We start from the raw sequence: 26,135 nt of genomic DNA, 5'->3' as shown, positions 1-26,135 counted from the left end.
ATATTTCTAAACCCACCCCGTGACTCCACCAGAAAGCTACTTCCCACTGGCAAAGCCTGTTTTCTGAGCCTGAGGTCAATAATGAAACATGAGTGGATGTGATCTTATGTTAATATAATTCATCAAATAGACACTGAGTGCCAACTAAAAACTGGGTACTGTTAGCCACTGACAATCTGGTGATGAATCAGATATCATCCTCGCTGTTAAACACCTTACAGTCCAGCTGGGGAACCTGATGAGTAAAGCACTAGATTTAGTGCATAAAAGAAATATCCTAAAGTTTCCCCTTCAGGAGTGATGTATGTTCTTGCACTATACTGTATTTCAGATATCACACTGATACCCTGAGCCTGAGACTGTTCTTACTCTTTCTGCTCCAATACAAGATGAGTTCCTCCAATGCAGCCTCACATGATTACATAGAGAGTAGGTGTCCTATAAGTTACAGTTTAGTCAAAGCAAATTGAAATGCCTACCTCAGCCCTGCTCTCATCACCTCAAAAATGTACCTCCACTGAGCATTTCTGAAACCAAGTTTCAGTCAAAGGCAGGAAACAAGTCTCCTTCATGTAGCACAGAAACTGAAGTGAAACTAGCAGCCAGGTTTCCAAGACCTGTGGTTGCTGATCCTCCTCTCTCTTCTCCTTCTACCAGCCCTGCCTCCAGTTGATTTTTATCTGAATCTTCCAACTAAGTCCTGGAGTTAATCTGTTTGGGATATCATTAACCCGGAGTTCCTCTCCTATGGAGCCAAGGCACTATCTCAAACCTTGAGTGGAAATTATAGTGAGTCTATAGTGGCTTAATCATATAAGTTTCTTTTGATTGAAAATCACAGAAACCAATGCTGACAAGCTTATTTAAAAAAAAAAGAAGAAGGATATAGGAGAGAAGTGGAATTTTTTGAAAGAATATTAGTATTTCCTCCAAGAATATAAGGACAAGCTGAACAACAATAAGGAACCAGCCCAGTGATCAAGACAGCTCTGAAGCTTTCAGAAAATTGAAATGCTTGCCTTTGTCCTGCTCTGATCACTTCAAAAATGTACCTCCACCAAGTGTTTTTGAAACCAGGCTTTATGTCAAAGGCAGGAAAGAACAGTTTCCTTCATGTATGTATATACTTGTGAAACTGAAGTTATGGACCTTCTCTCCACAGACATAACTAAACAAGTCTCTAGGAAGTGAGTCCAGTGAGTGCAGCCCAGATGAGGTGTTTAGGGAAGGGCCAGGGTCTGGGATCCACTTCTGTATTGGGATGTGATAGTCTCTTCAGAAGGGGAAATCATTGTAAGTCTAATGGCCATACCAAGAAGTCTGTATATTGGCCCTTCCTTGGGCAGAATGGTCAGCTCAGGACAACTGTCTCTTAGGAAACCAAATTTTTATCAGGGGAAGTTACCATTTTTTAAGTAGTTGATCATTTTCTTCATGCCACCATTCAATGTAGCCTCATTTATGGTCTTACTAGTTAAAATTAATTTTTAACTAGTCAATAGTCAATTTTTAACTGGTAGAATAGTCAATTCTACTTTCTTGGTTGACTCAATATCATTTCATTCAGTTTAGCCTTTATTGGTTAAACTTTAGAAGAGGATTTCAAAATAGAATTTGGGTGCCCCCAATGGAGACTTGGAAAGCTGCACTTGAAGTTGTCCTGTCAGTGGTCTGGGTCAGGATGGTTGTAGACCTTGGAGGCTGGTCCATCCCAGACTCTTTCCTGCCTTACACCTGAATTACTGTGACATTCATTCATTCATTCATTCACTCACTCACTCATTCATCCAGACTTCATTATGTCAGAAACTCTGTCAAGAGATGGGTATACAAAGATAAATTTGGAACCATACCTGCTCTGAGGAACTTATAAGGTTTGAAAATGTGTCTGTTGTAAAGGCAGTGGCTTTATAATACCAAGTGGTTACAGCACTGCACTTTCTGGGAGCAGCACTAGCCCAGAGATCCTTACACAGCAGTGCAACTGTCCCTATAGCTGTGCTCTTCCAGGCACCAATACTGTGGTAGGCAGGATAATGGCCCCCCAAAGATGCCTACATCTCTCCCTGGACCTGTGAATAAGTTATGTTACATGGTGAGAGAGAATTAAGCTTGCAGATTAATTAACCCTACTAATCAGCTGCCATTGAGATAGGGAGGTGATTCTGGATTATCCAGCATCCTTATAAGTGAAAGACAAAGGCAGAAGAGGAACAACCAGAGACATTGCCACATGAGAAGACTTGACCCGCTGTTGCTGGCTTAGAAGGTAGAGAAATGTGGCCACCAGTCAAGGAATGTGGGCAGCCTCTAGAAGCTGGAAAGACAAGGAATGGATTCTCCTCTAGAGCCTCCAGAAGGAAGCTAGCTCTGTCAATTCTGTGATTCTAGATTAGTGAGACTCATTTCAGATTTCCAACCTCCAGAACTGTAAGATAATAAACTTCAGTTATTTTAAGTCACTATACTTCTGGTGATTTGTTAAAGCAGCAATAAGAAAATAGAATCAATAGGAGTATGCCTGGGGCATGTGTGCTTGGTTACATGCAGAAAGAAGATGGAGTAGGTTCATCCTTCTAGAGCATCACTTAAAAAAACGATTTTTATATGGAGCAGGATAAAAATTTAGCATCATCTTTGAAGATAAAGCACAAGATTTCACATTCTTTCTAACTCGTGAGCTGCTTTGGCACCTGCACTCCAGTCCCCCGTCCTCCACTGTCGTACGGAAGTGTTCAAGAGGCACTGACGTGTCTTACCTCTGCAGTCAGTGACTACCGGGCAACTGCCATTGTTATTCTCAGCAGAATGTTGCACATTGGTCTTTTTTAACTTAACATTTTAAAATTCATGTTCCCAAGGATGAGAACATTGGACTTTATTTTAAGGTTTTAAAAATATTCTATATCAAAGTATAACAGCTAACATTTTTATAATCCTTTCACAAATAATTCTTCTTTATTGGTGCTTAAAACAACCTTGTGAAGAAAAGGTCAATTATTCTCACTTGCCAGAGGAGCAAACAAATGCTAGAATGATTGTCCAAGGTCAACAGGCACTGAGTGGCAGTGTTGGCTATTTCCATGACACCAGGGTGACTGACGGCAGGAGCATTGCTGGAGGGTTTGGAGGGCCACATAGGGGCATCTGCCATGTTACAACTGTGTTCACAGAGCCCAGAGCCTGCACAACGGCTGCTCTTCATTTAGGTGTCGCTGCTTTCATTATGACTGTGAAACTAACCAGACCCAAGTTCTGTTATGACTAGATCTGTTCTGATGAAAGGATCACATTGACAAAAGAGGCACAGACAATGTGTGAGAGCAGGACTGGGACTTCTGATAACTGCACAAGGCCATTTTCACTGTGATCCCCATGCTACCACCATGAGCTCAATGCAGAAAGAGGAGGAGACCAGAGTCTCCCATTCTTTACAGGAAACAAGATTAGAAACCCTCCTTTGGCCTTTCCCAATGCTCCTTTCTATTCTCAGCAGTGCATCATCTGGGTCCACATATTAGAAGCCCCAGTTGTGTTTGCCTCGTGAGTGCATTTGTGTGTACCCAAGCACCACAAAAATGTTTAATTCTGTTTGCAGGTTTATCATTATTAATAAGGGTTTTATAACTACACAGAAGGTATTTCCTCATGGCCTTTCTGTTACTCCATTTTAAGGTCTCTACTTTCTACAATCCTTCAAATTACCTTTTCAAAGGAGTCTTTCTGACAACCATACAAATATTATCCTTGCCCAATCCTATGCTTTTTGTCTCTATTCCTTTACTTTGCTCTATTAGTTTGTTCAAAAACATTTTTCTCACCTGATATATTCTTTTTTTCAATTTTTTCTGTCTGCCCTGCCAGAGAGCACATGCTATATCTCCTTTGTTTGCTGTTGTATGTAGACAAGTAGCTGACATATAGTAGAGCTCAGTAAATATTTGTTGAATGAATCACTGAATTCTTTAATCTCCCCCAGTGTCTAGTATAATCCTAAACCTGCCATATGAGAGACCCTGGTAAAATAAAAAGGAAGCCCTATTTAAGGCGAAAAATCCCTTAACTTACTTATCTGCAGTCAAAGTTTCTAGTTTCTGATTGACTGATTGATTGGTGGAAGGAAAGGGTCAGAAGGGGGAACCTTCAGACTTTGGGGCAGAAATGCAGAGACAGAACTGTTCTCAGCCCCTGAATGATGTGAACCAGCCCCCCAAACCTGGTCCCTTCTTCCAATAGAAATGAGTATTCACATTATGTTTTCTTAAGACACGCAAAGGCTTTGGTTAGCTTATTTCATTAGTTGGGTGGTAGGAGATAGTAGAAAGAAGCTGTGAGTTCAATTTTTTGAGATCCAGTGATTTGTTACAAGTTTGTTCTGAAACTAGGAGGAAGTAGTAAGAGCAGTGAAGTAAGTCCTCCTGTATCCCAGTGAGTATACTGAGTTTGTTTTTATGGGTTTTGTAAAGTCTACCTGAAAAATTTTCAGTCATTGCTTAAGGTCTAGATCAATATCACCTCTTCTAGAGGGGCTGTTCTTCAGGGCCTCTGGGAGCCACCAGTGTGCTTTGTTCCTGTGGCTGACATTGTCTCTTATCCTGTTCATTTAAATGACTGTTAAGGGATATCCATTGATAGTTCTCTCTGAGCACTAGGGGGCCAGAAATCATCTCACCGTGCTTTGTATCTCCAGTGTCCTGCTTGACTGCTTGGTACATAGTTGGTACTTGAAAAAATGTTGAGAAAATAGACAAGTGAATGCATGAAGAAACAAGGGACTACAGTCCAGACACAATTATCTGGTTGTTAACATTTGGACCTTCTCTCTGAGGAAACTATTTGATTATGGTTTCTCGCTCTTCCTTCATTCAGGCACTCTGATTGTTCTGAAACATCCCTATCCAAGAGAAGTGGAAGAACCTTCCATTTACGAATCCGTCCGGGTTCACACAGCAATGCAGACAGGAAGAACAGAAGACGACCTGGTGCCCACTGCACCTTCTGTAAGTGGCAATTAATCCAAGCCAGCTCTCTCACTGTCTAAGAGCGATAAAATGCAATAGAATGATATAATTTCAAAGTATGCTTATTCACATAAAAATTCTAACTTGGGATATGAAACCTGGAAAGGAACATAAAGTTTGAAGCCTATGACTCAGTTCATTTGGTTCAGCATAAATTGTTAAAAAAAAAAGAAGATTCAATGCAATTAGTGAGGAGATCTTAGAAAATGACACAAATTCCTGTCCTTACTTAGCCAAACTAGTTCATACTAGAATGGATGAGAAATGTTTAAGTTCACATAGCTGGCTGAACTATATTATTCTTCAACAGATTTCTAAAATGAATAAAAAATGTTCTTTTACCTTTGAAGTGTAATGAAAGAAAAATCTTTTTCAAAAATATTTTACCGTAAACCCTTGGGATGTTATTTTCCTAGGCTTTTTTTCCTTCCCCGAATGAAGGGCACAGACAGAAAACACCTGCACGTCTCTGCGACACATGCCATTGCACGGGTGCCGTGAGCCCAGGTCTCTCATTGTTCTTCCAAGAGTCCGTTGCTTTTTGTTCTGTGAGCTGTGAGCTGCAGAGTCTTCTCTACTCCTCTGCCCTACGTTATGCTCAGGGCTCTCCTATTCTTTTTCTCTTTCTTGCTGAACATTCCTGTTATAAGACATCTGGATTTGTGCAGGTGATAAAGAAGACAACACTCTAATGAAATATCGAGAACTAATTCTAGACAGTAACCATCACACTTAAAAAATGTTCACCTGGGGACAGTTATATTAAAATATTAAATTATATTAAAATATGTGTGATCTTTCTGTCTCTTCAGTACTTTTTGCACTCTGCCACCAGAGACATCTCTCTTAAAACAGATTCACAGTATGACCTTCTTGCTTAACACCCATGGTCCCCTCAGCCACCCTGGACCCTGCTAACCCCTCTGGTCTCACCACATGCTATTCCCACACTCACACTGTGGAACCTGCCCCCCTTAGCAATATTCATTTCTGATTGTGCTCTTCCTTCTCACCCTACATCTGAAGTGCCACCAACACCACACTGCCCTCTCATTTTTCAAGTCTTGCATCAAAGATCAGTATCTTCCAGGAAGAGACTTCCTAGCTCCTGCTGGTTTCCTGTAAAATGTCCCTCTTCTGTGCTCCAAAGTGCCCTCTATTTGCCTTTATTCTGGACTCGTCATACTGGAGGCTAATTACCTGCATGTGTGCCTGCCCTTAGCCGAGTGACACTTCCGAGGAAAGGAATTAGAGCTTGTCTTTGTAGCTTTATAGCCTAGTCAGGCTCACAACACACATTACCTTCTTATTACTTCTTGCATCTACTCAAAATTAAAATCTTGGACATTGGTTGAGAAAGATATTTTAGCTTTGTTAGAGTTGGATGAAGAAATATCAGATCTCACAACTAAACAAATTTAGGGAAACAACAAAAATTGTCATCAGACCAAGAACAAATCAAGACCTACCTCCTAATCTTTGTTTTCCAGTTGATGCACTCATTCCTAACTTCTCTCTTTTCTTTACTCATCCTTACCCCACCACCGATCACTTCAACATGTCTTTCATTTATACCCTCAGTTTAACTTCACCATCTCCTCTTTTACCCTTTCCCTAAAGATCTCCATTTAAAGCCAATCATATCATACCCTGCTGTGTGTGTCTGTCCTTTATCAACAGTAAAATGCAAGGTAATATCTAATTTGAAGAGTTGGTATGAGCTTGAGATGCAGTATACTTAGGTAAAAGTAGACCACTTTAGCTCTGGCTGGTGTAGTTCAGTGGACTGGGTACTGGCCTATGAACCAAAAGGTTAGTTTGTTACCCAGTCAGAACACATGCCTGGGTTCTGGGCCAGGTCCCCGGTAGGGGGCTGTGAGAGGCAATTGATTGATGTATCTCTCACACATCAATTTATCTCTCACACATCGATGTATCTTTCTTCCTCCCTTCCCCTCTCTTTAAAAATAAATAAATAAAATCTAAAAAAAATGTTAAAAAAATTAAAGAAGAAAACCACTGTAGACCAAATCCTGGAAGCCTTATTATTTAATAATATCTTTGCTCACTCCAGGATCAGATGATTTACCTGCCCAAGTATCTAAATATGATCACACATAGAAGGTTCTGTATAATAGAGCTTTGTTATCAGTTGTGAGTGAATGGTTGATAACGACTGCATTCACACTATCTAATAAGAAGTCCATGAAGTTTACTGTGCATTAATATAGACAGAAAACTATGAAGGGCCCCTAAGGGATAGCAAATGTCTCTTATTACTCCTCCCTAAGAAACAATTGATAACTAGACCAGCCAACTGGGAAAACAGTTCTGATCAGATCAGATGCTCGTGTCCCTAACTGAACATAAGCGTCCTCGGCCTTCATCGTTACCTCAAATGCCAACATGATGCTGTACCTCCATCTTCAATGAGAGAGCTCTGAGGCCTTCCAGACTTCTCTTTTTCCTTTTTTAAGGATGCTGGTCTTATACAAGCTCTGGCAGTGGAGGGAGAAAATTAAGTCCTGTTTATAGAAAAAAGAACTTCTTGCTTAAAGTGAAAATGAAAACAGATGTCCTATTGCCCAGAAATATAAATGCTTATGTAACACTGTTAACAACCTTTGGCAACTGCATTTGGGGAAATTACTATTTATGCATGTTATAAACAACATAAAATTTGGTTCCTGAGATAGGATGAAATTTAACTATTTAGTTATTTAAATTTTTTAAATTGAATTTATTGGGGGAAATATTGTTAATAAATATAGATTTCAAGTGTACAATTCTATCACACATCATCTGTGTATTGCACTGTGTTCACCACCCAAAGTCAAGCCTCCTTCTCTTACCATTTTTTCTTCCTTTACATTCTTCTACCTCCATGGACACATCCCTTTCCCTCTGATAATCACCATGCTGTTATCTTTGAGGTTTTTTTCTTTGCTTAGTCCCTTCACCTTTTTCACCCAGCCCCAAACCCCCTCCCCTTTGACAGCTGTCAGTCTGTTTAATATCTATGAGTCTGTTTCTGTTTTGTTAGTTTATTTGGTTCATTAGATTCCACATATAAGTGAAATCACATGGCATTTGTCTTCCTCTGATTGGCTGAGTTCACTTAGCATAATGCTCTCCAGGTCCATCCATGCTGTCAGAAAAGATAAGATTTCCTTGTTTTTTTTATGGCCAGGTAGTAGTCCATTGTGTAAATGTATCACAGCTTTTTTATCCACTCATCTACAGATGGACACTTAGGCTCCTTCCAAATCTTGGCTACTGTAAATAACTCCATGAACATAGGGGTTCATATATTCTTTCAAATTAGTGCTTTGGGCTACTACAAGTATATTCTCAGAAGTGGAATTGCTGCATCATAATGCAGTTCCATTTTTAATTTTTTGAGGTAATTCCACACTGTTTTCCACAGTGGCTGCACCAATCTGCATTCCCACCAGCAGTGCAAGAGGGTTCCCTTTCTTCACATCTCGCTAACACTTGTTGTTTGTTGATTTATTGATGATAGCCATTAAAACAGGTGTGAATTGATATCTCATTGCAGTTTTAACTCACATCTCTACAATGGCTAGTGAAGTTGAACATCTTTTCTTTCATATATCTATTGGCCATCTGTATGTTCTCTTTGAAGAAGTGTCTATTCAGGTCCTTTGCCCATTTTTTAATTGGCTTGTTTGTTTTTCTGGTGTTGAGTTATACAAGTTCTTTATAAGTTTCTAATATTAACCCCTTATCAGATATATCATTGGCAAGTATGTTCTACCAATCAGTGGGTTGTCTTTTCATTTTGTTGATGGTTTCCTTTGCTCTGAAAAAGCTTGTTAATTTGTGTAACCCCATTTGCTTATTTTTTTTTCTTTTGTTTCCCTTGCCTGGGGAGATAGATCACAAAAAATATATTGCTACAAGAAATGCCTGAGATTTTACTTCTTATGATTTATTCTAGAATTTTTATGGTCTTGAGTCTAACATTTAAGTCTTTAATCCATTTTGAGTTTATTCTTGTGTATGGTATAAGAAGGTGGTCTAGTTTCCCTTTTTTCACATATTTGTGCAATTTTCCCAACACCATTTGTTGAATAAACTGTCTTTACCCCATTGTATGTTCTTGCCTCTTTTGTCAAATATTAACTGACCATAAAGGCACAGGTTTATTTCTAAAGTCTCTATTCTGTCCCATTGATCTATATGTCTGTTTTTATGCCAGTATCATGCTGGTTTGATTACTATGGCCTTGTGGTATAGTTTGATATTAGTTAGTGCGATTCCTCCAACTTTGTTCTTCTTTCTTAAGATTGCTGTGGTTTTCGGTATCTTTTGTGGTTCCATATAAATTTTTGGAACATTTGTTCTAGTTCTGTGAAATATGTCAGTGGTATCTTGGTAAGGGTAGTGTTGAATCTATAGATTGGTTTGGATACTATGGACATTTTAATGATGTTAATTCTTCCTATCCATGAAGACAGTATATGCTTCCACTCAACTTGTATCTTTTTCCATTTATTTTCAGTGTCTGAGTACAGGTCCTTTACATCTTTGGTTAAATTTAATTCTAGGTATTTTATTTTTTGAAGCAATTTTGAATGTTTATTTTTAATTTTCTTCTCTGTTAGCTCATTATTGGTATATAAAAATGCAACTGAATTCTGGGTATTTATTTTGTATCCTATTTATTCTGTGAGTTCACTTCTGAATTGCAGTAGGTATTGTGTTCTTCTTCCTTTTTAATGTTGTTACTGTCTTTAATCTCAATGAAATATTGAAGTGTGTAATACCCTATTCTTAAAAATGATACTGCTTCTGTCTGCATGTTAGTGATTTTACTCATAGTTTTGTGAACTTTTGTTCTTTGTCTCTAGTAGAGTAACCTCCTTGAGTATTTCCTTCAATGGAGGGTCTTCTGGGAGTAAATTCCCTCAGCTTCTGTATGTCTGAAAAAGTCTTTATTTCTCCTTTACATCTAAAAGTTAACTTTGCTGGATATATTATTCCTATCAGGTAATTTTTCTCTTTCAGTAGTTTGACTATTTGAGTCCACTTTCTCCTAGCTTGTAAGGTTTCTGCTGAGAAATCCGATGATAATCTATTGGAATTTCTTTTATCAGTTACTATCTTCTTTTCCCTGGCTGCCTTGAGAATTCTTTCTTCTGTATTAATTTTTGACAGTTTTGATACAGTTTGCCTTGGCAAACACCTTTTTTGGGTAGAGATAATTAGGTGTTCTGTTTGCTTTTTGGGCTAGAGGATCTAGCTCTTCCTATAGGTTTGGGATGTCCTTTTCAACTCTCTGTTTGAATAGAATCTCTGTTCCCTTCCCCCTCTCTTCTTCTGGTATACCTATTATTCTTATATTACTCTTTCTTACAGAGTCAGATAGTTTTCATAGAAGTTTTTCCTTATTTTATGCTTAAGTCTCTTTCTTCTTCCCTTTGTGTCATTTCTAGATTTCTATCTTCAATATCACTAATTCTTTCTTCCATCTGGTCAGCTCTATTCCCTGTGCTTGCTAGTTCATTATTTATCTCTTTTATTGAGTTCTTCATCTCCAGATTTTCTATTTGGTTATTTTTTAAAGTTTCAGTTTTGTTCATTGAAATTATTTCTGAGTTTATTAAACTGCCTATCTGTGTTTTCTTGTAACTCACTGAGTTTTTTCAGAATGGCAATCTTGAATTTTCTGTCATTTAAATCACATATCCCCACTTTTTTATGTTTATTTTCTGGAGGCTTCTTTTTTTTTTTTTTTCATTTTCTTTCTGAGCTGCCTTGTTACCTTGGTTATTTGATGGATTGTTTCTCTGTTTAGGCATGTATGTATGAATGGCACTTCTCTGGCAGATTGATATGAAGTCTTTCTATGGTTTTCCAATAGGTGGAGCTGTGGGCCGGAAGATGTCCTGTGTTACCTGAGAAAGTGGGCATCCCCTCTGTGTTCAGGTCACCTCAGTCTCAGGGCATCAACCTCGCAGGGAAAATGTGGTGGACCATGGGCTTCCAAATCCGTGAAATCATAGTTCTGAACCCTGCAGCCAGATGCTGCCTGGCAATGCAGCCTCAATGGATGGGGGTGGGGTGAGATGGGGGAGGCTGACCAGTGTCTCTGTTACTTTGTTCTCCCAGTAATGGTGACTGGCAGACCTCAGCAACCTCCTTTCTGTATCTCCCCCAGCCCTGGGATTAGTCACAGAGTGTACCTGTGCCTCAGGGAAAAAATGTTTCTGTAGTACCAGTTTTCAGGATTGTAGATAATGGGCTCTGCAACCCAACACTCACTGCTACAGCTGCTTCTGGGGCCTGCTGCTAGCTCTGGGAAGGTAAGGGGAGGCAGCCAGGCTCTGTGACTTTGTTTTCTGTTTGGAATTCTGATTGCCAGACAATTGTGGCCACATCTCTGTGCTTCCTGCCTGCACAGGTCACTGAGCTCAGCAGCAGCATACTGATTACTCCTGCAGGAATGCTCATTTTATTGCTCCGTGTATTCTGGCTTAAGAGAGTGCCAGCGGCAAACTGATTCCTCCCTTCTCTGGCTGAGCCCTGCAGGAAGCTCTAGGCTGTTAGCTCCGGGCTGCATATCTCCTGTATCATCTCAGTTCTTCTCCCTCCCCACCTCCCTGCCTCGCTCCCACTTGCACACCTTCAGATGTGTCAATACATGGATCTCTCAGATGTGTGTTGATCATGGAATCATCTTCTGAATTATAGTTGCTCAAATTGTTGAAATTTCAAGGGGAGAGACCAAGGGGACCTCTCATGCTGTCATTCCTCTGACATCTTCTAAACTTTTTTTTAAGTGCCTACAATACACCCAGTTTTAAGCACTGGTGTTAGACAAAGGCTGTCACCTCAATGAGCCCACATTTCAGGGGAGGGATCACAGGCATTAATCAATGTAATAATATAAAACCAATAGTAATACATCATAAAAAATAGAAAGCAGGATAAAGGGAGAAGAGAGATGCAGGGGAGCCTTCTTTGAGGAGGAAACATTTGAGCAGAGGCTTTTCTGAAGGAAAGGGGAGACTCCTGACAACAGGTGGGAAGGTTGCAGGCAGAGAGAACAGCACAGAAGCCCTATGGTGGGAACTACATTGAGATGTTTTAAAGTCTACCAGGAAGATCATACTGACGGGCGTGGAGTGAGCTGCACGGAGGGTGGCAGGAGATGAACCTGTTGAGGTAATGAGGAGTCAGATCATGAAAGGCGGTGGCATTCGCAAGAGGAAGTACTGTTCAGCTAAGTGTTTGGAGATTTTTTGGAGTGTTTTAGTTGTCACTGTGCTTTGGGGCACTACTAGCATTAGTGAGTGTCAAGAACTGTGAGGAATCTGAGACTACCCTACCTGCAAGCTAACAAGTTAGCCTGCCACAGTTTCATGAGTGCCGATACATGGCACCAGGCTTCTGGTTGTCTGCTTTTTCCTCCAAAGGAAGACACTTTTTATCTTCGAAGGCTGTTTGCTATAAAAATATGCTTTAAAATTTGGTGTAGGAAAACCAGCTGTTACTGCCTTGCTCATAAGACATACAGAAACAGGAGAGACCCCTGGAGAATTGTTTCCCAACAATGAGCAGCAGTCATGGAGGCCACACACACTTCCATACGTGGGGAAGAAGCATCTGCCCACAATGCCAGTGTTCCCTCTTCACACAACACAAAGGGTCGTACAGGGCAGTATAGAATTTATTTTTGTCCTAGGCATTCATTAGAAATTTTAATATTTTTGAGTAACATAATTCATTTTTAAGTTTGGGAAAAAGGGTCATTATTGTTACTAAGTGCAAAATGGAGTGGGGGCAAAGGCAGAGGCAAGGAGACCAGGTGGGAGACTGTGAACAGCAGAGGAGGTGAAAGATGGTGATCGTTGAAACTGGGGAGAGGAGATAAGAATGGGCACTTGGAACAGGAGGAAGGGATAACTGGTCAGTTTTAGAATGTGTGTTGAATGTAGCAGAGACAAGTCTTACTGTTGGGTTGAATGCACTCTGTGAAGGAAGGAGCAACAGGGTAAATGCTTATTTACCGAGATGGCTAAGGCTTCAGGAGGAATGGGTTTAGGGGGATGGGAATGAGGAGTTCTGTTTTGAACCTGGGAAATGTGAGATACAAATTAGTTGTGTTGATAGAGATTACGTGAGATAATATATTTTAAGTACTGACACAGAGTAAGTCCCATCTAAAATGTTAGCTTCCTTAGCTTTCCTTTTGTGGTATTTGACATTTTTAACAACTTCCTTCTAAAATTTCAGTTCCTTTTGCTTCTGTGACATTGTTCTGTATTCTGTTGTCTCTTTAACACAGTTTATACTTCCTTTTCCTGGACACTCCCCTTGTATGTTTGCCATTTTTTAGCATTCTGTCATTGAAGCTCTCTCACAGTTAACACTTCAGTGTCTATCCTTCTAGCCTTTCTGTTGAATAAAGATTACATATTATATATATATATATATATATATGTAACATACCTATTATATATATAATGAGCTCTTCATTGTAAATAGAGTTACAATGTGCTTGTTTAATTATCTTGTGAACATCTTCCATGTCACTACATAGTTTTCTAAAATGTCATTAAAACAAATTCCTAAATATTCCAATATTTAGATATACCATAATTTATTAAGTTAATCCTCTGTTATGTTTTTACATCCTACTTTTGGTGGTTGTTCAAAGTTTGTTAAAAATTTATACAAGCTATTTATTATTTTAAATAAACTCAAACTGACAGGGAAAATTGCAAGAATAGTACAAAGATTACAAAGATATACCATACACAAGAATAATCTCAAATGGATTGAAGATTTAATTAGACTCGAAACCATAAAAATCCTAGAAGACAACATAGGCAGTAAAACCTCAGACATTTCTCATAGCAATATTTTTTCCTGATATATTGTCTCAAGCAAAGGAAACAAAAGAAAAAAAACAAATGAATGGGCTACATCAAGCTAAAAACTTTTTGTACAGCAAAGGAAACCATCAACAAAATGAAAAGAAAACCCACTGAATGGGAGAACATATTCACCTGTGATATATTTGATGGAGCTGATATTCAAAATTTATTTTAAAAACCTCAATTACAAAAACCCAAACAAGCCAATTAAAAAATGGGCAAAGGCCCTGGCTGTTGTAGCTCAGTAGATTTAATGCTGACCTGCAAACCAAAGGGTCATTGGCTCAAATTTTAGTCAGGGCACATGCTTGAGTTATGGGCCAGGTGCCCAGTAGGGGCATGCAAGAAGCAACCACACATTGATGTTTCTCTCCCTCTCATTCTCCCTCCTCTTTAGGAGAACCTCTCTCAAAAAAATTTTTTTTAAATAATTTTTAAAAATGGGCAAAGGACTTGAATAGATGCTTCCCTAAAGAGGACATATAGATGGCCAATAGATATAGGAAAAGTTGTTCAATGTCACTAATCATCAGAGAAATACAAATTAAAACCACAATGAGATATCACTTCACACCTGTCAGAATGACTATCATCAATATATCAACAAACAACTACTGTTGGCAAGATGTGGAGAAAAGGAAGCACTCATGTATGGTGGGAATGCAGATCAGTGCAGCCACCATGGAAAGCAGTATGAAATTACCTCAAAAACGAAAAATGGAACTGCATTATGACACAGCAATTCCACTTCTGGGAATATATTTGAAGAAGTTTGAAACACTAATTTGAAAGAATATATACACCCCTATGTTCACTGCAGCATTATTTACAGTAGCCAAGATTTAGAAGAAGCCCAAGTGCCCACCAGTAGATGAGTGGATAAAAAAGCCGTGGTGCATTTACACAATGGACTACCACTTGGCTATAAAAAAGGAAATCTTACCTTTTCTGACAGCATGGATGGAACTGGAGAGCTAAGTGAAATAAGCCAGTCAGAAAAAGACAAATACTGCATGATTTCACTTATATGAGGAATCTAATGAAAAACAAACAATGTAGAAACAGACTCATAAATAAAGAGAACAGACTGACAGCTGTCATAGGGGAGGAGGGCTGGGTAGGTAGATGGGAAAGGTGAAGGGATTAAGCAAAGAAAAAAAGAAAACTCATTGACACAGAACAGTATGGAGGAAAAAGGGAGGAAGGGAGGAAGAAGAGGGTAAATGGACAAACGGTGATGGAAAGAGACTTGACTTGGAGTGGTAGACACACAATACAATATACAGATGATGTGTTATAGAATTATATGCCAGAAACCTACGTAATTCTATTAACCAATGTCATCCCAATAAATTCAGTAAAAAAATTGTAAAGAAATAGAACAAAGGAATGTGTTTGTTCCTGAGCCATTTGACAATAAATTGCTGACACGATAATATGATAATAATATTACAGTACTTCAATATGTATTTCCTACACACAAGCACATCTGCCTATGTGACCACATAGAGCCATTCCCATTAGAAAGCTAACAATGTGCGCCGCCCCATCCGCACATCTCAGTCAGGATTCACCAGTTTTCCCAATAAGTTTCTATAGAACAAAAGGGTTCGGTCCACAATAACAAGTGGTATTTATTTCTCCCCACCTCTTGAGTATTCTTCACTCTGGAACACTTCCTCAGTTTTTCTTTGATTTCATGCTTTAACACTTCTGAAAATGAAAGGCCAGTTACTTTGTGAACTGTTATTCAACTTTGATTTGTCTGTTGTTGCCTTAAAATTAGATTCAGGTTTTGCAGTTTTGGTAGAAGTGCCGCAGAGTCGGTATTTGCCCTTCTCAGCATATCCTCTTAGGTGAAGCGCACTTTCAATGTGTCTCAACATGGTGTGTTTGATTGCTCGATTTTGTGGTGTCTGCCAGGTTTCTTCACTCTAAAATCACTTTGTTCCCTTCTTTGTTATTAATGTTTTGGGTGAAGGTTGAGACTAAGTAAATATCCTGTTCCTCATTAAACTTTTATCCATCAGTTTTAGCATACATTGATATTTCTTGACTATTTCATTATTGCTATAGTGTTACCAAATGGAGCTTCCGTGATTCTATTTTTTCTTTTACATTATTGGCTGTCATTCTACTATAAGAAACAGCTTTTTATTTTCTGAAATTCTGCAGTCATTTATTTTTATATCATTGGGCTATAATCATGACTATCATTATTCATTTTGACCCTTTAAATTTTCCCAGGTTGGCCATTAAGAGCTCATTCAAGGTGACTTCCATGTCATTATAACCTCATAGTTCTTTGAGAATTTTTTTTTTACTTTCTGTTATAGCAAAATGTTCTAGGGTTATCTTATACATTCCTTGCCTCCATTTCTAGAATCAGTTACTTCTCTAAGAAATTCTGTTCTTTTTTCCTGGAGAGTGTGTTACTTTAGAAGCCAAGATCTGCCTGCTACGTGATTATTGTTATTAGGATGTCACTCTCTCAGCCAGCTCTGAGAGCAGAGCTAGCAAAATATGTATGCATATACACATGGGCACACACCTATATTGATATCTATATTTAATTCTACTTCTCTCTATATTTGTCTACCTATCATCTATCTACCTCTATCTATATCTCTATATCAATCCCTATGTATCAATCATCTATCTATGGGGTCATGCCACTACTTCCAATCCTAATCCAATACCAAAAGGCTCATTCTAGTATTTTCACTTCTCATATTTGTAACTCCCTTCTCCCACAGTGAAGAATGTGGATTCCATTATCTTCAGTACACTTACTTATTTGTGATTGATCAAATGCAAGCAATCTCCTATCGCCCAGGGACCACAGTCTGGCCATTGCTACTCTTATCCCCACCGCAGATGCCCACCTACCCTGACTTGGCTCTATCACTGTGCCCTGTCTGACCCTTCCATCCCCTCAGGCAGAACCGCCCCCACCTTCCAGGCTTCAGTACCTCACTCCAAGCCACTGCAGCCACTGTTGCCAACACAGCTGCTCTCTGTACCCTGCTGTGTCCACCCTGTACTAACATGGAATGCCCTGTACACACTCACACTGGTGCCCACCTTGCTTCACCTCACCCAGTGACTTTTGACTAAATTTATGGCAGGCAGACACCCAAGCAGATAGGAAGGATGATAGGAAGGCTAATCCTTTCTTTTTAAATTTTTAAGTGTGGTTTCCAATTTGAGACTCTTATAAATAGCTTTCCTGTTATAGATCATAATTTTTTAAAAAAAGACAAACCTGCTATATAATTATTTCCCTCCTTACTTCCTGAGACCATGAATAAAATTAATATTCTCAGCTCTTCCCTCTCAGCCTTCCAAGTATCTACCAAAACCTTAGGAAAATATTAGACTTATAGTATATTGCTTGGGTGGAGGCAAGATGAAGTGAGCAGTGTCACTCCTTAGCTTGATTTTAGTGAACAATTCTGTCAGGGTCTTCTGTGTAGCAGTTTACCCATAATTACTTTGTCTCAGCAGACTTTAACCTGCAACAACCCAAAGTCTTAGTTTTTGCCATTTCCATAATAACTGAACAAAGTTCAGTCGCTTCAATTTCTTTTAATGTCAAAATAAGTCAAGTGATTACATTAAATTAAATTCCCCAATATTGTTTATGATCATTTAAATGAACACTTGAGAAGTTCATCCCTACTTTAATGCCATAAGAATTGTAAAAGAACTGGTTATATATTACTTCTTGCTTTGACTCTTTTTACTGTGATGGTTATTGTTCCTCTTTTTATTTGGTGGAGAGAATTTACCTCAGGAAAAAAAAATACTCTGGAAACTCCCATAAAAAGAACCTTGACGTCAACTAAGTTATTTCCCAATTATTATTAATTTTTCCTTATTAAGATAAATTATAACACTGTATCACAACAAAATATCTACCACAAGCTCAATTTCTGCAGAAATCTATAAAATTATAAATTTCTTCATCTTATGGTCCTTATTTTGTGCAAATTTCTATGAACACAGCCCTCTACCATTTGTTACATTTTCTAGTTTCTAGAGAAGTATCTTGTTACCTTTGCATTACTGATGTGTGAATTAAAAGAAATGATTCATTCTCACTTCCAATTCCTTTTGGATAAATCAAGCATGAGTAAATCTGCATTCCTGAAACTCTGTCCCATGGAGTACAGGTCTCAACTGATGGAGTATGAAAAACTGAAGAGGGGATTGGTGAAGGATTATGCAATAAAATAAATATTGGAATGACATTGCTAATGTTCCCTCTTAAAAATTCACAAAGCACATTAGCGTAATACAGACAGACTCTAGGAAGCATGGAAGTAATAAATCCCTTTACTTGCTCAGTCCAGACTTTCCCAAACCTGCTGACATGGTATCAACGTGTGTGAGCATGTTTATGTGCCTAATACCCTAGTGACAATCCAAGCAGGTGGGTTTTACATGACACACTTTGCCCAACACTAAGTTTTATAAGTGGCAAGATGTGTTTTATTGTTTGTAAATAGCAAATTGCAAAATTTGCAAAATTTTGCAAATTGCAAGACGGAGAGGATCTCAGTTGCTGCCAATTGCTGCAGAATTACATGGGACAATCCAGTCTGACAGTCTGTAAACACAGGCAGGATTTTCCAGTGCCTAGGTGAAACATAAAAGCTGATTATTTAAAGATCATAGGCAAACTTGTGCTTTATTTAAAACCAGGTCAGAAATAGAAAGACAAAGATCATGTTGTGATAGTTCTGGGCTTCAGCTTGTGCTTTTTTCTTTTTCAGCTGGGCACCAAAGAAGGATACCTCACCAAACAGGGGGGCCTGGTCAAGGTAAGGAGGCATGTGTTGGCTAGTGCTCGTCACAAAGGAAGAAAACCTGTCATGCACACTCAGTTCTTACTTTGACACTTAAGTAAAACATAACTGCCTGCCCGCTTCAAGCCAGTTATAACATTTACCTGTTTCTGGAGTTCATCTTTATGGCCGTTAGTTAAAATTCTGGAAAGTTACTTGACCATTCTTTAACAAAGTCAAATGTATCAGAGTAGCCTACAGTTAATGTCCAAGAAAAAATACAACCCTTTTTTAATGGTATAATGGAGGATGAAAGTAGCAAGTTAACTCTAGCATACTCCTTTAAAAATTTTTTTTAAACAAAGAATTTAAATTGTATAAAATGTTACTTAAAAGTAAGCAAAAAACATCACTGGCATTAATGTAACTATGTTTTAAAAAACCCCAAAGAAAACACAATTTAGGACTTTACTAGTCTGGAAGTCCAACTGTCCCTCAATTTGTGAGATGGTGTTTTCAAAGTTACTCTGTCTCATTTAACTGTGCCAAGAAGACCTTCATGAAGTATCTCTATTTTAAGAGTCAGGGCACTTAATATCTCTCAAAGGTATTTCCTTGCTTGAACTGAACCTGTATGTTTAGTTATATGTGTCCCTACTAGACTAGATGCCCCCTAAGAACACGAAGTATTCATTTCCATAGCAGATTTGTTTTTAAATCCATTGCTATTACTTTTACCCAGGCACACTGGCATTCAGGGTGAGAAATAAAGGATGGTGGGGAACCACAGTTTTTGTCATCGATGTTGTGGAATTCTTAGACAAGGTTTAGAGTATCATGTGGTTAGAGGTTCCTAAGCCTCAAATTTTTGCAAAATAAAGATAATATTTGGCATTGTAGAGGGAAGAGGGGTGGAGGTGGGGAAAGGGTGGGAAATGGGGACATCTGTAATAATGACAACAATAAAAATAAAGAAAAAATATTTGGCATTGTATAAGGATTGGCTATAATATACAGAAACATCCAAGGGTACTATGTAGCCCACATCAAATGCTCAAAAAATGATACCTATTATTATTATTACAGACTTCATAAGATGGCAACTTCAGTGTTTGTCATAAGATACCTTGAATACTTTTGATTGGCTGTTTCTTTTTATGTGTTTAAATATGCAGGTGATACCCCTGCCTTTATTATTAGCTTAATGCACAAAATCGTTTTCATTTTTGTAGATATTTTGAAACTTTTTTACAGAAATGACACCTACCACAAGAATATTTTATTGTATCTAATGGTTTAGATATTTTTAAAACAAAAGGGAATGATCTCATTCAAGTATTGCATTTCTGTTTTCAAAACCCACACATTCTGATTATTTTCCTCAGACCTGGAAAACAAGATGGTTCACTCTGCACAGGAATGAACTGAAATACTTCAAAGACCAGATGGTGAGAAACATGATAATACATTTTTCCCTTTAAAAATCAGCTCTCTAGATGAAAGGAACATCTGCCTTTAAAATGCCTAAAATTTTCCTTGTGAGCACCTGAAACACCTGCTAAATGAGTGAAGGTGTGAGTTCTTGATTCCTGATGTGACCCATGTTCTTTTGCAAAGATGAGATGTGTGTCCCAGAAACTGCTCTGTGGGACAAGCTAAACTGTATCAACTTTTGCAGCAATTTCCTCCTTTGTTAAAAGCATGCCCATTTCCCATGTCCATTTCATTAAGCCAATTTAAATTTATTTTGTTTCCTCTCACTTTCCCTCTACAAAGTTTCTGAGAAAGTTGAAGTGTCAAGACATAAGAGAAAAATGACTCCCTTCCATGTGTTAAAATCGATCTCCATCAAATTAAAATTGATAAATCAATGTCTTCTTAGTACCCAGTTTCACGAAAAGCCAACTTCCAAACCAGGGATGCGTTACTTCCCTTAGTAGACTTTCTATTATCTGTCCCCATGGAGAAAACAAAATTGAAAGTTGCACACAGTGAAAGATTCGTTAGGGGAATAAGTGATGAACAGATTTGTGTGTTTTTTGAATGACAGGTTGTTGTTGTTTTTTAAGTCTCCAGAACCAATTCGGATCTTGGACTTAACAGAATGTTCAGCTGTACAATTTGATTACTCACAGGAAAGGGTAAACTGTTTTTGGTAAGTTGTTTCTTAAAGGAAATATTTTTAAAAGTCTTCTTGCCACTTATTTTAGCTGAGGAACAAAACCTGTGTGTCTTCATGGGTACAGCTGCTTTGGTCTGAGTGACGTGAGTGAGCCGCCACACTGGGCACTCGTGGTGGGATCGTGTGTCTGCTGGCACGATTGGTTAGCTGTACACAGTCCATGTACGGTAGACTTAGGAGGACCCCATTCACATCTTAAACAGCTTTATTCCTTTGGAGTTTTCCCCGCTATGAAAACTTCGTTGACTCCAGCGATGGGTGATTTGAATTGTTATGACAATTTCTGGAAAATGGCGCAAAAGTGTTTTGCTCTAACATAATCAGCATAGCGTGACAATTTTCTAACTGGGAAAAGTAAAGTATCCTGAGGAAGAGGTGTCTTATTTGCCACCAACTTTTATTTTAAAGTTTTCAAGCATACCAAAGTTGATAGACACATACCCATAAAGCCCTCACCCAGATGCATCCGTTGTTAATATTTTCCCATATCTGCTTTCTCTCTGTTCACTTTCTTACACCTGAACCATCTGAAAGTGAGGCGCAGACTTCATGGCACTCCCCCTGAATACTTCAATGTGCATCTCCCCAGAATAAAAACATCACTCAGAGAACTACAATACTATTATCACACCAAAAAAATTAACACTAATTCTACAGTATTAACCAAGAGTGGATATCTTTTAAAATTTGCATAAAGAAATTATATAAGCTGGCAGGGGTTTATCGTGTTCATATAACAAAATGTAGAGAGAGAGACAGGCAGCTGTCCTGACAATGTCAGGCCCTGTGTCTCTAAAGTCGCTGGCCTGTTCCTCCTGCTCGCTACTGCAGGGTTTGTGTAAGTCATGACAGAAGGTGTAGGGATGGCACCAGCCACATCCACCCGTTTTTATCAGGAAGGCAGACATTCTCCCAGAAAGCCTCTGATCAGATGTCCCCTCTCATCTCATTGGCCTGGACTGGGCCCCATGGCCGTGGCCAGCAGCAGAGGAAGATAAAAAAGGGAACTAGCATGATTATAATTGCCTTCAACTAATTATAATATACCACGTGGAGTTCTGTTGGTAAAAAGAAAGGAAAATGTTATCTGTATTAATAGTCAATCAATAATATCTCCCACAGGGAGTGCCAAACAATGACAATTCCAGAAACCAGTTTTGTATAGTGTGTGCACAGTAGCACTTCCTACCCCTGCACCACCCCCTGCTGCCCCCCCCCCCCCACACACAGACTGTCCACTGACCAGAACTCACATCAGGGTGTACCTTCTGTTCACAGGGGCTGATCTCCCATCGATTTGACATGCATTACTGACACAAACTGAATATTCTGCTTAGGCTTTAGGATATAGAAACCTTTCTGAATTTCAGCTCAGGACTTTTTTTTAAAAATCATAAAAGGGAAAAAGATTTTTGGCATATTGCATCTCAATGGTAAGGACAGAAAGTACTGGCAAGGTGTAAGCTACCTTATTAGTCAAATGATTTGTCTCTACAGGCAAAGAGACAATCAAATGAGCTACCATGATCCTAGAACAAGTCTTTTATACTGGTAGGAAAGTTCATCTTCCCTCCAGCAGAGACTGACTAACTCACGACCAGAGTGGGTGGAATGACTAACTAGCTAAGGAGTTTCGTTGTCTGTGTCTCCTGTCCTCCACATCTAACTCTGCCCACGTCCACAGCAGGCAGCCTTTTCCTCACTTCAAGCAAGTTCACCCAAGTGAGCTCCTTCAGCTTTCTTTTTTGTCTGCTTATTCTTTGAAACATAGCACAGATTTTTGAGTCATTTTATAGATAAGCTGAATAAATATGAAAGTCTAAGTATTGTATGCAGTCTAAGACAAAAGGATATGGGGGTGTCCTGGACATTTTTTTCTCTTCTTTAAATTCTAATTAGAAAATATAAATCTGGCCCACAATGATAATATGAATATACAGCATCCTTGACATTTCTGCAGAGTGCTGGCAGAAATAGCTCCATATACACTAGTTCTCAGATCACTCCCCCAGGCCTTTTGTCTATTCTTGTTTTCTTGGAATACTGTAATTAGTGTTCAACTAATGTATATTCAGCTAACCGCCTGGAGCATCTTACCTTCTTTCTTTTGTTTTATCAGCTTAGTATTTCCATTCAGGACATTTTATCTCTGTGCAAAGACAGGAGTAGAAGCTGATGAGTGGATCAAGATACTACGTTGGAAATTGGTGAGTTATACAAGTTTTCTGGATGGATGCCTAGTACTCTGAAATAGCATGGTGATGATTTGAGACATGTTTCTGTTGAGTCACAGTATCCCTGAGAATCACTGGAATGTCTACTTGCAGGCTTGTGGAATAGTTCATTCTTCTGGGACATGGAAAGGCTGCAGAAAGGGGTAAACAGAGAAAGGATGAATCTGCACTGAGGTCTCAGCCCCAGAGAGTTTGCCTTGCACCTGAGTGTCTATCAGCCTTCCTTTAAGTGTGCAAACTTGCCCAATTTTGCCTGGAGGAGGACAAGTGGGATAGGAAGGTCAGAGAGAGGAAAGCTGACATATTTCTACAGTAGAAAGTCCTTTTAAATCAGAGAAGAAAGCTTGCCACAGGAACTTAGCTTAATTTCCAATGTAAGCATTATTTTTTACAGGTCAAGGACAAGAGCTAATTTATTTTGTCTGCTTCCTATGTACCTCCCAGGGGGAATATGGAATGCTTATAAAAAGTTATCAGTCTCATACATTTTTCGTATGTGTTTGTAAGTCAATGAACTCTTTGCCTAGAACTTGTTCTTAAAGCTTCCTAAAATTTCCTGTAGATATAGTATCTTGAAACCCATGATATTTTTAAACACACACAATTTTTCCTAATTAATTTGTTATGAAATTAGCTGATATATTGAATCTTGTTGAATCTTCTTTTCTATATACTGGGACTTTTGCTTTGGTTGTTTTCAGTTTGAAATCCAAGTAAATATACCACACATTTTAAAATGGCTCCAATATATTTGATATTTAGTGAAAAACTTTTTTGCCATATGAAATCCTTACTGATAAATGAGTCGATTTTTTATTTTTCCTATTTCATAATCATGCAAGCAATATATAATCATTATAGAAAAATTAAGGTTAAAAATACATCAAATGTACATACTTTCAAACTTTTCCCTGTGCCAATAAATAATTTAAAATAAAATTAAATTATTCTTAAGTGTTCTTTACCTGTTCACTCATTCACCTATTACTATATTATGAATATCTTTTCTTATCAATAAATTTAGTTCTATATCTTCTTTTGATTCATTTAATAGTATTGCATTTTATGAATTACTGAATTTGGCCAAATCCCAATTTGCACAAGTTTTAGCCATCACTTTACTATATTTCTCTTGAGAAAAATTCAACAGCAAACAAACAAACAAATTAAAACTTAGGAAGGGGGAACATGATTATTAACTTATTGTTGCATGGTTTCCTTACTAATCAGCATGTCTTGTTTAATATTTGTTAAAGCCAGAGATAGTTACCTTAAAACTGCTTAATAATACATACACACATTTGTGCATTTTATTACAGTCTCAAATAAGAAAGCAACTGGACCAAAGGGAAGGCACAATCCGATCTCGGTCGTTCATCTTTAAATAGACCTCTCCTGCCCGCTGCCCTGGCCGGAGCAGGGTGGCATGCTCTCTGATGCCGTGATCCATAGCAGGCTGCAGCTGAAAGCTGACTGCGGATTTTTCTTTAAAAACAAATCAGAAGCAGATGCTGATTTGGATCTTTCCAAACACACCACATTTGCTGATGCACGGGGAACTGCTGCCCTTCAGGATGTTCTCATCTCCTTCGGAACACTGAGTGGTCACCCTTCGGATGGAGGAGACCGATGCAGCCGCCACACCTGGTGTGCTCACTCTTAGTACTCACAGTAGAAGATAAAGGGTTTGTATGCTCCCTCACCGTCGTCCTCAACCTTGTGGACATTATTTGCCCAGAGTCCCACTCTGTCATGGTCAGCTTCTCTGACATCCACATTGAGCTACTAACCAGGAAGGAAACAGCTATGTACTTGGAGGCTTAGTCTGCCTCTTTAGAAAGCACATTGAGATAGCAAACGTCAAAGATTTGGTTGGGGAAGGAACAGAGTTATTCTGCTTTTTTCCCCCTTTATACAAAAACCAAAACAATTTCCAAAACTACCATGGAGAATATTTGCAATATTTATTTTCTCTTTATAAAAGGCTTAGAAATCTGGTAGGTTCTTCCTTCTCTTCAAATGGTAAACCTGTGAGAAGTAAATGTCATATGGATGATTAGGTAGGATGATAAAGGAAGGTATAATCTAAAAACAGAAATATCTTTTCATCATTTTGGAGAAACATGTTTTAAAGAAGGAGAAAACGTAAATCGAGGAAGGGTAATGAAATATAGATGATGTAGTTTAATGATAATATTATACATATTATTATAACAATAATAGAGCATATGTAAGCACTAAGTTATTTTCACCCAACATTTCTCCAAACAGACTGAAAGAGCCTACTCAACAAGACTCTGTTACAAAAGTTCCCTCCCCAGAGTAAACTGTAGGTGTTAGCCAGAGAGAAGTAAGAATCACCTGGCACTGAGATGGCTGAGCACCTTACACCTTATTCCAGAGCAACTTCTATTGCCAGTTGAGGGAGCAATACCAAATCCTCATGCAGGGTATAAGGGTGTGTTTGTTAGCCGGCATTTTCAAAATAGAATAAGGGGTTTGAAATAGGGAAAGGAGATACTGTCATCCAGAGCTCATAAGTAGATTCTATTATCTTTATTAATACTTCTTTTTTTAGACAGAAGTTTAAAGGGAGAGAAAGTGGAGGAGGAACACCAAAATATAAAGATTATGGTGCAAAACTGTGATACAACACTGCTCTTGCAGTCCAAAGAAATACCTTGTTAAATACGTTTGTCTATTAAATATCTAGGTTTCAGAAATTACATTAAATTTTTGTATATTTCGAAAAGATGCTTACCGTATTTTGCTATGTTTTTATCATGTGAGATAAAGCAAATGTGAAGTTAAAATGTATGAAGTTCTCAAAGTAAGGAGATACAAACAAACCCTTACTTAAATGTACTGTTTTGTGTTTTGTTTTCTTAGAACCAAGAGAATTACTTTGTGTAGGCAATACTGTTCTTACCTTTTGTAAAATATGTTTATTTATAGTTTTGGGTTACATTTATTAAAAAGAGTATGATTTTCTTTGCCTGAAA

General features: G+C 38.4%; 1 protein-coding gene across 1 annotated transcript in view; it reads left to right on the top strand.

Annotated features, from left to right (window-relative positions):
• Positions 1-26,135, top strand: part of DAPP1 (dual adaptor of phosphotyrosine and 3-phosphoinositides 1) — a 54,806-nt gene extending 28,671 nt beyond the window's left edge. Inside the window, exons 4-9 of the mRNA XM_028506877.2 lie at positions 4,870-5,000; positions 18,706-18,753; positions 20,103-20,165; positions 20,787-20,872; positions 23,019-23,106; positions 24,453-26,135. Of these exons, the coding sequence (XP_028362678.1) occupies positions 4,870-5,000; positions 18,706-18,753; positions 20,103-20,165; positions 20,787-20,872; positions 23,019-23,106; positions 24,453-24,521 (485 nt within the window). The 3' untranslated portion in view covers positions 24,522-26,135. The remainder of the gene's footprint in view (positions 1-4,869; positions 5,001-18,705; positions 18,754-20,102; positions 20,166-20,786; positions 20,873-23,018; positions 23,107-24,452) is intronic.

Source organism: Phyllostomus discolor, chromosome 1 (assembly GCF_004126475.2).
Source record: "Phyllostomus discolor isolate MPI-MPIP mPhyDis1 chromosome 1, mPhyDis1.pri.v3, whole genome shotgun sequence".
NCBI lineage: Eukaryota > Metazoa > Chordata > Mammalia > Chiroptera > Phyllostomidae > Phyllostomus > Phyllostomus discolor.
The sequence above is the reverse complement of the archived record's forward strand: the minus strand, read 5'-3'. Positions and strand labels throughout refer to the sequence as shown.